The sequence below is a fragment of the Dysidea avara genome, chromosome 1 (genome assembly GCF_963678975.1).
Source record: "Dysidea avara chromosome 1, odDysAvar1.4, whole genome shotgun sequence".
NCBI lineage: Eukaryota > Metazoa > Porifera > Demospongiae > Dictyoceratida > Dysideidae > Dysidea > Dysidea avara.
This window is the reverse complement of record NC_089272.1, coordinates 132,969-150,518: the sequence shown is the minus strand read 5'-3', so window position 1 is coordinate 150,518 and position 17,550 is coordinate 132,969. Positions and strand designations below refer to the sequence as shown.

At 38.0% G+C, this 17,550-nt stretch overlaps 2 protein-coding genes across 3 annotated transcripts in view; one reads left to right on the top strand and one right to left on the bottom strand.

The window, feature by feature from the left end:
• Positions 1-721: 721 nt before the first annotated feature.
• On the bottom strand, positions 722-7,120 carry LOC136251901 (uncharacterized). 2 transcript variants are annotated; one of them, XM_066044299.1, is made up of 6 exons: positions 6,827-7,070; positions 4,901-4,994; positions 4,676-4,851; positions 4,377-4,628; positions 994-1,082; positions 722-944 (listed from the first exon to the last, which is right to left on the bottom strand). In XM_066044299.1, exons 1-6 carry the CDS (start codon positions 6,905-6,907, stop codon positions 899-901), a joined length of 738 nt encoding a protein of 245 aa, XP_065900371.1. In that variant the 5' UTR covers positions 6,908-7,070; the 3' UTR covers positions 722-898. The 2 variants fall into 2 exon arrangements, with proteins under 2 accessions (XP_065900371.1, XP_065900376.1); XM_066044304.1 differs by lacking the exons at positions 722-944; positions 994-1,082 and adding an exon at positions 4,191-4,320 and having other exon boundaries at positions 6,827-7,120.
• Positions 6,917-17,550, top strand: part of LOC136251836 (serine/threonine-protein kinase SIK3 homolog) — a 23,460-nt gene continuing 12,826 nt past the window's right edge. Inside the window, exon 1 of the mRNA XM_066044244.1 lies at positions 6,917-7,146. Coding sequence (XP_065900316.1) covers positions 6,991-7,146 — 156 coding nt within the window. The 5' untranslated portion in view covers positions 6,917-6,990. The remainder of the gene's footprint in view (positions 7,147-17,550) is intronic.

Genomic DNA, 17,550 nt, shown 5'->3' with positions numbered 1-17,550 from the left:
TACATGCTGTGAAATAAATTGTTTCCTGTCCACTGCCTACCTCATCTGAAGATGTACTATCATGTTGTAAGCATTAAAATGTTTTGTTATACTCGTGTGTTGAAGTTGGACTACAGTTAGGGTTATATATTACTAACAGATTTGTACATGTTGATGTGTTTTCTCAGTGTTACTACATGTAGACACCGTGTATACTAGAGGTGTGAAACTGGACAAAATATCATAACCAGTTACCGGGAAAATCATAACTGCCGGTTAAGGGCTTAATGAATTTTTCTTTACTTTTTATGGTGTACTTAAAAATTAAGCAACGTGCAAACCTCTTAACAAACTCCACAAATTAAGGACACAAAACCTCATAACAAAGAAAAACAATTTGGTCCCAACAAGTCTGGTTAATACATTTTTTACCTCTGAAAGAGGAAAACCTATATTACAGCAAAAAATGGCCAAAATTCTGTGTGGTCCTAAAATGTCCACTGCACATAATAATAATTGGTCAATTAATCAGTTAACTTTCACTGTAAGGTAGTTACTGTTAAATTGCAATAAGTTTATTCTAATAGCACAAGCAGTAATTATTATCATTAATATGATCTTGAGGTAACTCCACAATACTGCAATGTCACATGATGCAGTTGTCGAGTATCAGTGAAGGTGTGAACACTTGGTTTGACCTTACTTCTACCAATGACACACACTTTACTACCGTACATGGCACTCAAGCTGTATCTCATCCTACTGCTCACATATCAATTACAGGCCAAATATCCTAAATACACTACAAACACAGTACCACATTATAAATATAACATCCACCCCCAGTCAATGTAGTTGGTTTCCATGGTGATACTTGACTGATGACATATGATCCCCTCCAGTTACCATGGTGATAGTATTATTGCAGTTCTTCATGAGCTTGTTTAGTTTTCAACATTGTTTGTCTATGACATGTTATTGGTTAGTGTGGTACAATAATCAATAACCACTCACAACATCTTATTAATACTCTGTAGTTCCTCCATCTTCTTCTCTGCCTTACTGATCCACTCTTGATAACGCTCACCCCACTGTTGCCGTAGCTACATGGGCGACACCCCACCAATGTAATAATGGCCATTGGATTGGATAAAATGTTAGATACTTCACTTAACGCTACACCACGAAGACAAAAAAAAGACATTCATGTTTGATGAAATAAAAGGTACGAGAGTAAAAGTACAGTTTAGTAGGCCTAGGAATTAGAAATAAAAGGCTGTCACACAAGGGAGGTCATCTACACGTACAGCTATACTAGAGACATACTTTAGCCTGTCAATAGTATAGTGAGCAGAGGGACTGTAGCCCTGTAAAAAAGATTAAGGAGGGGCTTAGCCCCCCCCCCCCCCCCTCCCTAAAATTATCTATTGAACAATTGTGCTGACTGTATTACACCAAATAACTAACTATATCTACTTGCAATTCTAGTTAATCAACTGGATTCTATAATGAATCAAGATCGATATACCATAATAGAGCAGTCACCTTAATACAACAGTCAACAAATATAATATTAATGTTGACTGCTAAAGTCACTCTCAGATTCAATTTTGAGAGTCTAAATCTCATTAGGCGACAGCATGTACCAGAACCCTTTATAGGCCCACTGGATACTAATATAAATGCCTCAGATCGAGATACTCTAATAGAGCAGTCACTCTAATATAACAGTCAAAATAATATCAAGAGTTCAGAATACATGTGTCATATACCCCTGTAGAAGGGTGTATTGTGAAGTTACAATGTAACACTTCTGAGTTGAATAATTAATAGTTGAACATGATATTGTTAAACACATGCCTAACAACGTCACTAGCAACCAAATTAACTCCAGCTCTAAGTGTTTCTCACCAAACTACAATAGTTTTTTCATGGGTTCAGATTGCATCTTTGCAGGTCTTTCGTGAATGCGGCTATCCTGAGCGTCGTGAGTGTGAAATGGTGATAATGATTCTTGTACTTCTATGGCTGCTCATACGTCACAAACCACAACATCTTGTCGTTACATCACAACTTCACAATACGCCCTTCAACAGGAGCATATGAGCTCTTCTCAGTATATTATGAATTCTTGATAATATTAATAGATTCTGATAAACTGCTAAAATCACTCCCAGATTGAGAGGGCCTAATTTTCAAATTTCCTGGTGATATGCCCCACAGACCCCCGACATGCTTCACGTGGTAAAGTGTTTTGGACACTGAGACATTTAATCCCCTGGACAAGTCTAGTTACCCCCCCCCCCCCCCCCCCCACACACACACACACCATTAAATAAAGGTGTCTACTCCGCCCCTGGGTGTAGATGGCCTCCCTTCTTTCCTTACTCTAATATAAGCTTTCTAAATGTTACTTACAGATATTTTGTTTATTATTTTAGTAATAACATAATTCTGACCTATCACATACCACATCAAAGCCAGAATGGTACCAATCACATTACCCAACTATCAGTTACTAAACTGGTGTAACTACATTATGTAAATTAAATCGCTGAAGCTGTAAATATATTAGTTTTCACAAATCAACACAAAGGAGGAGTAAGGTAAGTCTATAATGTATTGTAGCTGCTAAAAGCATATCTCAGGCTGAAGTAACATGACACAGTAAAGAAATCAAGCCTGTAGCCACACTGAAGACATCTGCCAGGCAGTCAGTCAGTCAGTTAGTAGAAAAAGCAGTTACAGGAACTGTTTGGAAGGTTTGGAAGGTTTCTCTGAAGGAATTTATGGGCTTGGCTATGCATAACCCCTATACTGCCTAGCTGTCAGTGAGGCTGGTTTTTGGGTGATATTCTCAGGCAAGAAAACTCAAACCTCCATGTACCCTAGTACTACTGATATTCAACTGTCAAATACCCCCTATCATTACTAATATAAGAGCCCCTTGTAATTGTAGCTCCTCTACACACTAAGATAGCCACAATTAAGACACTACCTAATATAAGAGCCCCCTGTCATTGTAGCTCCTCTACACACTATGATAACCACAATTAAGACACTACCTAATATAAGAGCCCCCTGTAACTGTAGCTCCTCTACACACTAAGATAGCCACAATTAAGACACTACCTAATATAAGAGCCCCCTGTCATTGTAGCTCCTCTACACACTAAGATAACCACAATTAAGACACTACCTAATATAAGAGCCCCCTGTAACTGTAGCTCCTCTACACACTAAGATAAACACAATTAAGACACTACCTAATATAACAGCCCCCTGTAACTGTAGCTCCTCTACACACTAAGATAAACACAATTAAGACACTACCTAATGTAAGAGCCCCCTGTAACTGTAGCTCCTCTACACACTAAGATAAACACAATTAAGACACTACCTAATGTAAGAGCCCCCTGTAACTGTAGCTCCTCTACACACTAAGATAGCCACAATTAAGACACTACCTAATACAAGAGCCCCCTGTCATTGTAGCTCCTCTACACACTAAGATAAACACAATTAAGACACTACCTAATGTAAGAGCCCCCTGTAACTGTAGCTCCTCTACACACTAAGATAGCCACAATTAAGACACTACCTAATACAAGAGCCCCCTGTCACTGTAGCTCCTCTACACACTAAGATAAACACAATTAAGACACTACCTAATGTAAGAGCCCCCTGTCACTGTAGCTCCTCTACACACTAAGATAAACACAATTAAGACACTACCTAATGTAAGAGCCCCCTGTAACTGTAGCTCCTCTACACACTAAGATAACCACAATTAAGACACTATACAATTACCTATACAATTACCTGTTGACTACTGTATAGCCTAAATATTTTGATGGGGAAAATTTTTGCTGATTTCGTGATTTTCAAAAATTTTAGCCTTGAAATATTTAGACCTCCATATACCGTATAGCCTAAATATTTCGAGAGGCAAATATTTCGAGGTTGAGCAATGTTGCTAAAAATAACGTGGATTTGCAAACACTCCAAAAATGTATTAGACTATATGGAGGTCTAAATATTTCAAGGGTAAAAATTTTACTGATAACACCCAAAACCGTGAAATCAGTGAAAATTTTCCCCCTCGAAATATTTAGGCTATACGGTATCTAATACATTTTGGGAGTGTTTGCAAATCTGCAAAATTTTTTTATTTTTTGCAATATTGCCCAACCTTGAAAAATTTGCCCCTTGAAATATTTAGGCTATACGGTATAAGAGCCTCCCTGTATCTCCTCTTCATGCTGGGACACCGCTATTAAGACACCACCTAATTTAAGAGCCTACCAGTAGTCGTAGCTCCTCTTCACACTGGGACCACCACTAGTAAGACACTATCTAATGTAAGAGCCCACCTGTAGTCTAATATAAGAGCCTACCTGTAGTTGTAGCTCCTCCTCACGCTGAGACCACTTTGCTTCCTTCACACTTAGTTGTTCTAACAACTGATCACACTTGCTCCTTAGCAACTGGTTACAGCTGGCTAGCTGAGCATTAGCAACTACCACACCATCAAGTTGACCTTGTAACTCCTTCACGTTAGCTGTCAATGCTTCAATATCATCAGCCAACTGTCTGTTCTTAACTGTCAGTGCATCATCTTGTAGTCTATCATCCTTGTTGTTCTGTTGCTATGGTGATGATAATATCACATGTGTATCATGTGATTATTACTCACATGATCCTGTAGTGTTTGTAATTGTTGTTGTAACTTAACAATTTCCTGCTCATGTGATCTCTTCTCTTGCTCATGTGATCTCATCAACTCAGGCATCTTGTCTTCACATGAGCACTTGTCACTGGTAACATTAATATGACTACCACTGTTACCATGGCTACTACCACTACGTGCCACTAAAAATACAGCACTTGTTAGCATAGTAGATCACATTATCTCACAGACCTGGCTTAACCACGCTTCCTTTCACAATGGTAGTGTTCTTAGCCCGCCTCAACGAGTCCAACCTGTTCTTAAGTGTGTACACCTCACCTTCTAGCTATAGAACAGGTAATATATAACATGTTTACCTTGTGCTTAACCTAGTGTAGGAACTATTAGCTGAATACAGGATTGGTAGGCAGAATAAAAATACTATATACACCACACACATCTAATTTACTAACTTTGGTGACTCATAACTTCAGATCAGTATAAGCTATTGACTTGAAATTTCGTCAGTGGTAAGTGCCAACATTGGTGAATCGATGATGAAAGTTTCAGCGTTGTACATTGTTTAAAACCTAAGTTATGGTATTTCAAATTCATAGAATTGGATGTGTGTGGAAGACCCCTTTTCGCAAATCCAGTATTATTTACAATGTAGAAAAAAATGCTGGGACATAGTAAAACTTGAGATAACCAATATTTCACCTTGAAACACTCAACTATCATGTCAAAGTTAAACAAGTCAAACATTGTCCAGTCAAACAGTTAGTTTCAACTGTCACAGCATTTATCAATTGGAATATTACAAGTGTCTTCTCTGACAAGCCCCTAGTGTCTTCTCTGACAAGCCCATGCAAACTGATAATACTAATATGGATACTCCTGATATATAACCAACACGGAGGATCGTTCATGGTTGGTTGATAAATGTGAAGACTACTAGTGGCAAACTGGTGACCGCCATGTGTTGTCATTTCGGAATATTGATTTCTTCATAATGGCTTCATAACGGTTTTGTTTTTCTTCACAAAATCACATCATTGTAAAGTACAAACACAGCAATATGAACCTATTGGTTGATATTGGACCATGTGAACTATACTTAAGCATCACTTAAGTGCATTGTGTAATGTATATTAGTTCTGTGGGCTTGTCTAGACTCAGTATAGCTGAAGGGAGTTGCCAGTACAGGAGTGTACCGAGGGGGGTTTCCAGGGGTTTCAGGAAACCCCTATGAATTTTACACACTACTTGAAACATTAAGAAATTGAAACTTCAGGTTTCCAGAATCTGAAATCTATCATGGAACAGGACACATTGTAAACTTTTATCTTAGTGTCTCACATGGTAGCAACACTTATAGCATTATTCTGTATTATGATTTTGGTGAAAAGATCAAGATACTCTAATAAAGCAGTCAGGCAATGTAAACTACTCTAATATAACAGTCACTTAGCTGTAGTGGAAACCCCTTTTCAAAATTCCAGCGTACGCCCCTGCAGTTAGTGATGTAGTGTAGTCCATTTTGTAAGGAGCCACTACTACAGATCAGGAAATACAACACTGATGTTTCACCAGCAAAGGAGATTTGTAGTATCCTATATCATATTGACCTCTGGATAGTCTTGCACAGCCAGACTTGGGTTCTTCCTGATAAAATCTCACGGTACCTGACTCTTTAAAACATAACATTGACTGCACGAAACTATTATTACAACTGTTATCTAATGTATGATTTGCATATCACGCATTGCAGCTCCTTATGCTCGTTGATGTCATATGATGTATGCTTCAACATGCAGCTAAACAATGACCCTCCTCCCACTGTGAATAACAGCTATGATGTATGGACAGTAGTTTCCGGAATTAGATGTAGTCTGTTGTTATGTGGTGTCCGGAATTTGAAAAAAATACTCTAGGCAAATCCTACTCAAGCCTCAGGTATCATCTTTACAGGTTGAGATCTCTGAATTAGTGGTCTGGCTATATGAGACTGGGTAATCTCTTACAGTAACCTTACAAACGCCCCTACCCTGAAGGTGAGACAAAGCCAGCCCACTGTCCAGCAGTTTCGTGTGTGGGCGGGAAAACCCGCACACACACACACACACACAAAAAGTAGGGACGTGACATTGACAGGTACGCACACACAATCACACTCACAGATTTGATCTTCTCCTTCATAATCGCCTCACTGACCATATCTTCGTGACGGGCCCCCTTACCACGCCCTTTACTCGCCATATTCTGCTCCGCTACACGTTACACAATAAGTATGCGTAGTTATCCGTAGCAGTGGTGTCGGTAGTAAAGCCCCTAGTACAGATATGAACGAAAAGGGAAGAAGGCACACGTTGGCCGCACTAGCAGCGGAGCCGTTAAAGACGTTACAACGAATTGGAAATTATGCGATTGATCGGACCATAGGGAAGGGTAACTTCGCCCACGTGAAGCTGGCAACACACGAGCCCACAAAGACCAAGGTATCATTTTCGTGAAATTAGTATTTTATGTGTAGTGTGTCAGTGGAGTATGGTAGGGATTAATTGGAATACTGTGGGTAACGCCTTCTTGTTGACATCCTTATATGTACAGTGATGTCACGTGGACAACACGTGTCAAGGGTGTGTGTGTGTGCGTGGTCAAGTTTGAATTTGTGAAGCTTTGTTCACCTCAACATAAGGACATGAAAGTCTGTTATTAATGAATGGTTAAATGCCTCTGCCAATATTTGTGCCTCTCACAGAATATTTCTGGCAAGAAACTGTAAAGAATTGTGTACCAATTAGATATGTAATAGTAGTAGTATCAAGAGTTCATAATGAGGAGAGTATCCTACTCTCATATACCCCTGTAGAAGGGCGTATCGTGAAGTTATGATGTAACAACAAGATGTTGTGGTTTGTGACGTACGAGCAGCCGTAAAAGTGCTAGAATCATTAGCATCATTTCACACTCGCGACGCTCAGGATAGCCATATTCACAAATGACTTAGCAAGAAACGCCTACAAAGCAGTCTTAACCCATGAAGGAATGACTGTAGTTCAGTGAGAAACGCTTAGAGTTGGTTGCTAGTGATGTCATTAGGCACGTATTCAATCGATATTATGACATCATTAATTATACAAAGAAAAACAGGTGAACTCAGAATTTCTACATCATAACTTCACGATACGCCCTTCTACAGGGGTATATGAGAGTAGGATACTCTCCTCATTATGAACTCTTGATAGTATACAGTAATTAGTTATCTTGTTGTGCCCACAGTGCGATCACTTTGTGGTCGCATGTTGCCCAAGGACTCGTATGCTAATTGTTTTTGTACATCATCACTAATGATGGTTCTCTCTTCATGAATATTTTGAGTTTTAAACCAATGTTAAGTGATTTGGAGATAGGCCTAGGGTGAACTTTCCATAGCCAGTAACGTTAAAATCCTTTACACAGTCTAACTGGTCACAGTATGGTCCATGTTGCCATTAGCCCAGTCCTCACACTAACATGACCCCAACAACACTTAATACAGTTGGTCCGACATGATGTACCCCCAGAGAGGGTTGGTTATAGGGTTATTACTATACTGGTAGTACCATCCATCACTACCATCCATCACTGATGAATGAGGTAAGGAGTGACAAACAATTCACTGGATCAATTTTACTTGCAGTAAAACTAGTTGGCCATTGGCTCCGTGGCAAGCTGTCTGCGCCTTATTGTGATGTTAAAGGATGAGATAATGTTGGTACCAGACTGGGTACATACAAGCAGGAGCGCATCGAATCCTATGGACAAGGGAGTGTGTAACTCCGTACACTACCAATACTACAGGCGAAATTCAAACAAGACGTCCAGTGTTACTATGTATATAATTGGTTACATCATTCTTACATGCAACAGGGATGCACTGAATGGGCTACTACTCCATCGTCTAGTGTGAAAGTAGCAAAGCTGCTTTGATAGAAAGATCATCAAGTTGAAGGAAAAGCTTGGAATAGTCAAGCAGAGTAATTTTGCTTGATTATTGACTATAGAAAGATGTCCTGCTAAGCCTGTGCTACTATTCCTCCATCGTGCCATTGAACTTCGTTTCCATAGCTTCACTTTGTCGCAGCAGAAACGTGACGTATTCGAGCATGTGCCTCCACGTAATATCCTAATTAGGAAACTTTAAAAGTTACTTATTATAGTACACGGCAGCCATGTTTGAATTTCGCTCTTTACGAAGTTACATGCTCCCTTGTCCATAGGATTTGATGAGCTCCTAATACAAGTTAGAACAGATGTAAAATACAGTTTCTTGGATGTAGTGTAAGGGATTGTAGATCAGTCACCACAGTAGGTCACCAGTTGAATATACTTGGGTGCTACTTGAGCTAACTTTTTAAGCACTGAAATTTGTTCTGTATTTTAGATGTGTGACTTAATGCAACCTTTTCCAACATTTTCTAGACATGTCCTCTGATTATAGTACCAATGGTTAAAACCCTCGAATCACTGTGCCAACTGTGAAGGGCATCCAGTGACATTATGTGTGGCAATGCGAAAAGTACACAACTTATGGCCCCTTTTACAGAATTGTCATGATTATCATACAGTACTTATTAAGGTCCTGCCCATAATACTACCACCAGCCTCATGACAGTATTGGTTAGCCATGCCCAGATGTGCCTCCAGAGTGACCTAGCATGTTATGCTTCTAGTGTATCATGAAATTTGTGTGTAATTTGTGTGTGTAGTGTAGTGTGTGTGTGTGTAGTGTGTGTGTGTAGTGTAGTGTGTGTGTGTAGTGTGTAGTGTAGTGTGTGTGCAGTGTAGTGTGTGTGTGTAGTGTAGTGTGTGTGTGTAGTGTAGTGTGTGTGTGTAGTGTAGTGTGTGTGTGTAGTGTAGTGTGTGTAGTGTAGTGTGTGTGTGTAGTGTGTAGTGTAGTTTGTGTGCAGTGTAGTGTAGTGTGTGTGTGTAGTGTGTGTGTAGTGTAGTGTGTAGTGTAGTGTGTGTGTGTAGTGTGTGTGTGTGTAGTTTAGTGTAGTGTGTGTGTGTGTGCAGTGTGTGTGTGTGTAGTGTAGTGTGTGTGTGTGTTTGTAGTGCGTGTGTTGTTTGTGTGTGTGTAGTGTGTGTAGCGTAGTGTGTGTGTGTGTAGTGTAGTGTGTGTGTGTGTGTTTGTAGTGTAGTGCGTGCATGCGTGTGCGTGTGTAGCGTGTGTGTGTGTAGTGTGTGTGTGTGTAGTGTAGTGTGTGAGTGTAGTGTAGTGTGTATGTAGTGTGTGTGTGTGCAGTGTAGTGTATGTGTAGTGTAGTGTGTGTGTTTGTAGTGCGTGTGTTGTTTGTGTGTGTATGTGTAGTGTGTGTAGCGTAGTGTGTAGTGTGTGTGTAGTGTAGTGTGTGTGTGTTTGTAGTGTAGTGTGTGCGTGCGTGTGTAGCGTGTGTGTGTGTGTGTAGTGTGTGTGTGTAGAGTATAAATGTACCACAACAGATTGCAATAGTGATTGAATCACATCACACCCATGTGGAGTTTGAGCACAAAACTACAAGAGACTGAGTTCACATCATGATAACTACTATACATCACACAACCACACAATCATACCTTGCTCCACAAACAAGTGTAAGGGAAAATTAGAGTTCAGTGAAGATGTACACCTTCAGATATACTAGTGACCATTTAGTCCCTGTAGGTATTAGATTGGAGCCCACTAGTATTTCTTCAGGTGCAGTTGTTTCACTACTTTTTATTTTTATGATCTTTTAAATTGTCAATATTTCCTTCTACTTGTAACGTTGTATTTCATGTTGTTATGTATAAACCAATTGTGTTATTCTCCATATATTTACCACTGTGTATCAGTCATCTGTCCTTTTGCAGTGCTATCTCTCACCTCTTAGACTATGGTACAGCTCATTTACAGGGTTACTAAATCACTTAGTCACCTGACATGCTCATTTAGTCACCTACACATGTTCACTTAGTAACCCGCCCTCAAGCAATTTTGTACATGATAAATAATTATAACACAAAAGGCACACTGCAGTATTTGATAATGCTGTAATAGTCTTCTTCTCCGTGTTCCACAAATAATTCTGGACAAATAGTAGACTAAACGGCGTATGTACTGTAGCTTTAACCGTTACTTTGGTTACTGGTTGAATAATTATTTTTGTGGGCGCTGTAAGGATTTCAGGAAGAAACTGTTCCGTTGTTCTACATTGCTCTTTAACCCCACACTCATGCTCTGGCTATAAAGGTATGTACTTTAAACCATAGTCTAAATAAGTTAGACACCGCGACCAACGGGAACTAAGTGATTTAGTAACCCCTCTGGCCCTTAGTAGCGCTACAGCCTCGGTCCATCAGGGTTACTAAATTGCTTAGTTCCCTTGGTCTTGGTGTCTAACTATTATTTAGTTGATATACTCTATATAGTCTATATACTCTATATAGTCTATATAGTCTATATACAAGAGATTTTATGAAAATATATTTCCCTGGTACATCAGTTTGTTCAAAGATGATGTCATTGCACTTCTATGGCCATTGATTAAATGCTGGGATATGTAACTATAGTAACTGGTCACTATGATGGGATGTTGTTGTCATGCTAATTAGCCAATGAGATCACAAAAGCCATACTTTGTTGCCATTAGCAACGGTCCCTTATTATTTTATTGCTAATTACTTTATCAGGTTATAACATGTATGGCTTTGATGTTATGTCAAGAATGTTGTCTTCTCATTAGTTAGAATACAAGTGTTAGGGTTCATGGTACGTATGCCTTTTTGCAGTATGTGGAGTTCATATTATATATACCACCTTATTACATATCAGTCATAACTTAGTGTCCCTAACTTGTTACTTGAGTGGAATCCTTATGGGACTGTACATGTCATGACTGTTCTATTAGAGTGATATGTGTAATGCCGTACCTGTATTGTAAATGGCTTAACTGAATTAGTGATGTGTTATGATATGGTGGATAGCTCATATCTGTATCTACAGCTGTCACCAAGAACAAACCGCAATGCATGGCTTGCTGTTATGCGATTACAATGTTATATAACAAGCTTAGGGGACTGGTAAACAACCCAGCCCAGCTACACTATTATGAAACATATTATATCATTATAGCAACACTGAGTATTGTGATGTCAAGACATACGATAGTGTGTCATGCGGCAAGTGTTGGTGCAAAGTGTGTATTTTATGGGAACCAAGGAAACATTGTTTTCTGTATTTGTAGCCCTATAGTGCCTGTTTACCACTTTTGCTGTGGGAACTCCCATAGTCAAATCCACCCAGCTGTCACTGAGATACACTCCTTCAAAATTTTCCTAGACAGAAAAGAGTTCAGTTACATCACTAGTCACCCTGTAGATGAGAATTCAGTTACGTCACAAGTCACCGTGTAGAGAGTTCAGCTTTCACGTGCAGTGATGTTACAAGTCACCTGATGAGCTAGTGAGTTCCACAGGAGGGTCATTCCATACCAAATCAACAAAAAAAAATCCGGACCCCTTTCAATTTTCATGAAATTTGGCACAAACGTGGCCCCTTTCAAGAAACTTTCTCACACCAAAATCTGGCTCATTTCATAGGTCTCCCTTTAAGTTATGACCACTTAAAGTTTCTGCTGAAAATTTTATTTTGCTTACACATTTTCAATAAAATGACCATAACTTTGTTTGTGATTGATGTAGAAACATCTGGTTTAGATTTTTGAAATCCTTATTAAATTCACTTTCAGGTGATATATGATGTTTTATAATTGCTCAAAGGAAAAGGTCAAACCACAAAAATGTAGCTTTTTCCTTTGATCTTAATTTTCAAAAATATATATTCTTTGATTAAATTTATTTTTGGTTTACATGTTGCTCTAATACCCATCATTCACCACTGTGAGTTTAAAGTTGGGACCAATAGTAGATCATGAGTTATAAGTGTTAATGTGTAGCCTTGTAATCACTGCTGTTTGTATGGTATTTTTCAGTGTAATTTCCAATACCAATTGCAAGTTACCTTATATTGGTATGTCAAAAATCATTTTATGCATTAAAATAGTTAGGGTTGTATTGACAAGGGCTCAGTACACTGAAACCATACTAACAGAGCCACTTTTAAAGCTAAGAAAGTTGGAGTAATAATAAGGCTGCCTAATAAAAGAATCACTGATTATGTTTTTGCTGTAAGTTCAGTGTCCTCCTATATAATAGAGGTGGTCTTATTATAGAGGTAGCTATATTTATAAGGGATTTACTGTATAACTAATGATATTCCAATGTATTCTTTCAATTTTACTTACTGTACAATAATATTCGGCCACAGATTAGGATGATAGTTTCCAATCTTATATGCGTGTATAATGGATGCAAACGACACAGTTATTCATACATATGTACATGTAAAGTGGAATCGAAATGTCATGTCTTAGTGATATCCAAAGCTTCTTGGTCTTAATACCTAGATAGCTGCTTCGTATAGTTGCATTAGAGTAGAAATATTCTATTTTAAGTTGGCCTTTATAAAATGGTGGCCTTTAAGGTAGCTGCTAAGATATGTTACACTGTATATCACTCTTAATCATACTCTGAAAGTGAATGCCTACTACTGCATGGCCACTTAAAGGCCACCTTTATATGTTTGAACCTATAAATAATGCCTTTGCTGGAAAAATGTACACTTCTAAAACCACTATGTATTGTCCTACTCGTCAAATTAGAAATTTGATGGAATAGAGTGGAAAGTGGCCACCTGTATAGAAAGGCCACCACTCCAATAAGGCCAATTTTAAATTGTTACTGTACACTTATGCAAGTATTAAGCAGCTACCTGCACATTAAGGCCCATAAATTTTGGCCCTAAGGTAACTGGCTTAAACTCCATACATCAACTGTATCATGATAAAAATAGCAATGTAGCTCATAATTTGATTCTATAATTGAGAATCATAGAATCATAGAAATGTTCCATAGAAATTACATTGTACAAAGGTTCACTACAGCAATTACACACTGATGCATATCTATAGCTTTAAGTGAAATATACCAATAATCGATTAAAGAAAGGGTCAAGGCAACTAACTTCAAAGTTAAATCAAAGTGTTATAGTAAAAGTTGAGACTGAAACTGGTGCATATTGCATGACAGTCTCTACAATCATTCACACGGAAACTTGATACATTGATATCAGTACACAATTGAATTTTTGAAGGTATAAGTTGAAAGACTGTTAATACTACATCAGTCGTTCATTACTACTTGTTAGAAAAGCTCTAGTAGATTACAATATTGAAACATTCATGCCTGTGTGAACGCAGCTACATAACATTGTTTTATTTGTAAGTGTTTCAAATTACAGTGGAACTTGTCTTAGCAGCCACCTGTAATGAAAGGCCACCTTTCTATTAAGGGCCAACTTTAAATTGTTCAAGTAAGAGATTTGTTCACATCAAACTATATAAATAGCCACCTACATTATTAAGGCCAAAAAAAATTGGCCTTACTGGCTTAGACAGTTTCCACTATAGCTACAATTGTGTATCAAAATGCATACTTGCATATCAACAATCAGCATTAAATGCTAACAGTAGCAGTAGCAGTTACTGTAGCTAGTGAAAATGTCATCAAGTTCAATATTTCACTACTATACAATAGACTTGGTGTCATAATCAGAAACAATATATACAAGCTTGATAAGGGGTAAATTACTTGAGTATATGTATTTAATTACAAGCTTTTAATGGGTTTTCTTACAAAACATAAACAAATTAACTTTACTTACAAACCAACAATGTATAAAATAATTGTGACGTACTATTATATAAAGTTACTTGCAATTGGTATTGCATCTTAGCGTATTTGAACCATACAAACAGCAGTGATTACAAGGCTACACATTAACACTTATAACTCATGATCTACTATTGGTCCCAACTTTAAACTCACCGTGATGAATGGTAAGTATTAGAGCAACATGTAAACCAAAAATAAATTTAATTAAAGAATATATATTTTAGAAAATTAAGATCAAAGGAAAAGGCTACATTTTTGTGGTTTGACCTTTTCTTTTGAGCAATTATAAAACATTATACATCAACTGAAAGAGAATTTAATAAGCATTTCAAAACTCTAAACCAGATGTTTCTACGTCAATCACAAACAAAGTTATGGCCATTTTATTGAAGACATGTAAGCAATACAAAATTTTCAGCATAAACTTTAAGTGGTCATAACTTAAAGGGAGACCTATGAAATGAGCCAGATTTTGGTGTGAGAAAGTTTCTTGAAAAGGTCCATGTTTGTGCCAAATTTCACGAAAATCAAAAGGGGTCCGGATTTTTTTTTGTTGATTTGGTATGGAATGACCCAGGAGCTAGATTACAAGTTACCATTTTGGTACATGATAGTAGTATTCATCACAACTATATGAACAACTATATGGCTCAATTGTTTCCAGTCTTCCTGTAGGAAAGAACCAGTATAAGTCAGAACCAGTATAAGTCAGTACCAGTATAGTCAGTACCAGTATAAGTCAGTACCAGTATAGTCAGTACCAGTATAAGTCAGTACCAGTATAGTCAGTACCAGTATAAGTCAGTACCAGTATAAGTCAGTACCAGTATAAGTCAGTACCAGTATAAGTCAGTACCACAGCCAGCTTTGAAACTTGTAATTACACAAAGAAGTGATGTCTATACCACGTGAAGTGACTCTAATATATTCCAAAATAATTTTAAAATGAAGTAGGGATCTATGCAATAAAAAGTAGTGAAACAAGAGATGAATGATGGTATTACAGCATAGCTCAGTGGGAAAATCCCTACTGTGGCATGTTATAAAAGTTATTTTGTTCAATGCCAAAGTAGGCCACTTATCTAGACTGTAGTACCATCATTCATCTCATTTCACTACATTTTATTGCTTGGATCCCCACAATTAATAATTTACTAGTTGTTATACACAGTTAGTGTTGCACGATAATCAGATCGGTTATTGGAAAAACCATATCGGCTGTGTTTTTTGTATATCGGTATCGGATCGGCACCATTGTGAAAAAAGCAGCAGATACAGATACATAGAAACACATGCTCGTGTGCACCAAATGATGTTTACGAATGGATTGAGTTGCATTTTCCTGTATTACAATGTTGTTATTACTGCTTCAGTGTACTGTCAACTGTTGTTGTAGCAATGCCACTATAAACAAGCTAAATTCTTGGTTCTTCACAAAAAAAATCTAGTAAAAATGCTACAAAATAGGCATGTTGTGCTATATCAGATCGGCTATGTTTGTCGGCTTGAAAATATTATCCAATATCGGTTATCAGAATACCGTAAAATCTCATATTGGTGCAATAGTTACGCTATACACAGTAGCATACAATTATACAAATGTGACTGTTCTATTAGAGTGACTGTTCTATTAGGGTGACTGCTGTATTAGAATATCTCGAGTCAGCCTCTACCAAGGGGTGTGGTCACTATTTAGAGATGTACCAATTCAACTTTTCTGAGTTTTACTGATACTGATCCAACCTAGGAACTTTATTACTGATCTACAGATATTATACTGATCTTATATCAGTTATCTATTATGACGACTGATCTTGTGCAGGTAGCTCTTATAATCTCTAATTGGTCCATTGTTAGCTGAAATGATGATCACAGCATTGTTACTGGAGTCACTACCAATGGGGGTGTGGCCTCAATTACACCCAGACAATCAGCAGTGACAGCACCCACAAATATTTTAATGCATGCTCCTACTGAGACTTGCCTGAATGGTTTGTAGGTTGTTGTAGTAGAGATTCTAATAGTTTAGTCTATTTGATATGGTGTAGCACTATTCAATGTTTTCTGTCAAGGACCTCTGGTAAGTTCAAGGATAAGTTTCAGTAATTGCACATATTTATATGGCTTCTCGTAGTTTCAATGGAGAAATGACACTATGCTTATTTCGTAAATGGAGCAGAGAAATAATAAAAGAAACCTATTATGTTTGAAGAAATGGATATTATGTTTGAAGAAATGGATATTAGAAAAATCGGTATCATGAATCGGTGGCTTCAACAGAAAATCGGTTTTACCAATTTTGTTCCAATTGTCGAGATCGGCACCGATCCGATACTAGATCGGTAGATCGGTACATCTCTATCACTATTCCTTATTTTCACCATGCTATCAGTTAGACCAATAAGGAGGTGATGTCATCGTCTTTAAGTAAATAGACTGTTAAGAAGTGTGGTCTGGTGATTGTGAAGTTAGAGATATCTACTGGGTGTCCAGGTGTGGTCTGGTGATTGTGAAGTTAGAGATATCTACTGGGTGTCCAGTACCTTTTACAGTAGTGTAAGGACTTTAAGTTATTTTTTGGCATTGAAATAATGTACAAGGAAAATGATTAATGCTGTGTATGGTATTGTTGGATGAAGAAGACGATGACCAGCCTGATTAACAAGGTACAGAGGGCACACACTCATCATAACCCCAAAAGGCACATGCCACTGGTGAGTTTGTTATTGTGGCGTAAAATGGTGGCTGTGCGCTGCTTCGTTTGGCCTTCAGCTTTGCGACTGTGGTCAGGCAAGGGGGCAGGCAGACGAAGATTCGAGTTTGGGTACTGTTTTTAATCCATATTCTACAAGTAGAAGGAAAATTAGGAATTTTAAGCTGGGTTAGGGATCAAAGAAGAAAAAAGCAGGGAAACAAGGGAACAGCTAAGAAGTTGTGAAACAAGGGAGGTTGCCTATACCTGCAGATATACTAGTGGACATGTAATCCCTACTCTTCAGTGTATAATCATGGGATTACATGTCCACTAGTATATCTGCAGGTATAGGCAACCTCCCTTGTTGGGCTACAGCAGGACCTAGTCTAGCAACACCCTCACATAAACAGCA

Bases quoted from the DNA above. Each gene is read 5' to 3' on its own strand.
- LOC136251901 (XM_066044299.1), bottom strand. From the start codon at position 6,907: ATGGCGAGTAAAGGGCGTGGTAAGGGGGCCCGTCACGAAGATATGGTC. The intron at 4,995-6,826 runs GTGAGTGTGATT...CCTGTTCTATAG, and splicing joins TGAAGGAGAAGATCAAATCT to CTAGAAGGTGAGGTGTACAC. The intron at 945-993 runs GTGAGTGGTTAT...AACATGTCATAG, and splicing joins CAGAGTATTAATAAGATGTT to ACAAACAATGTTGAAAACTA.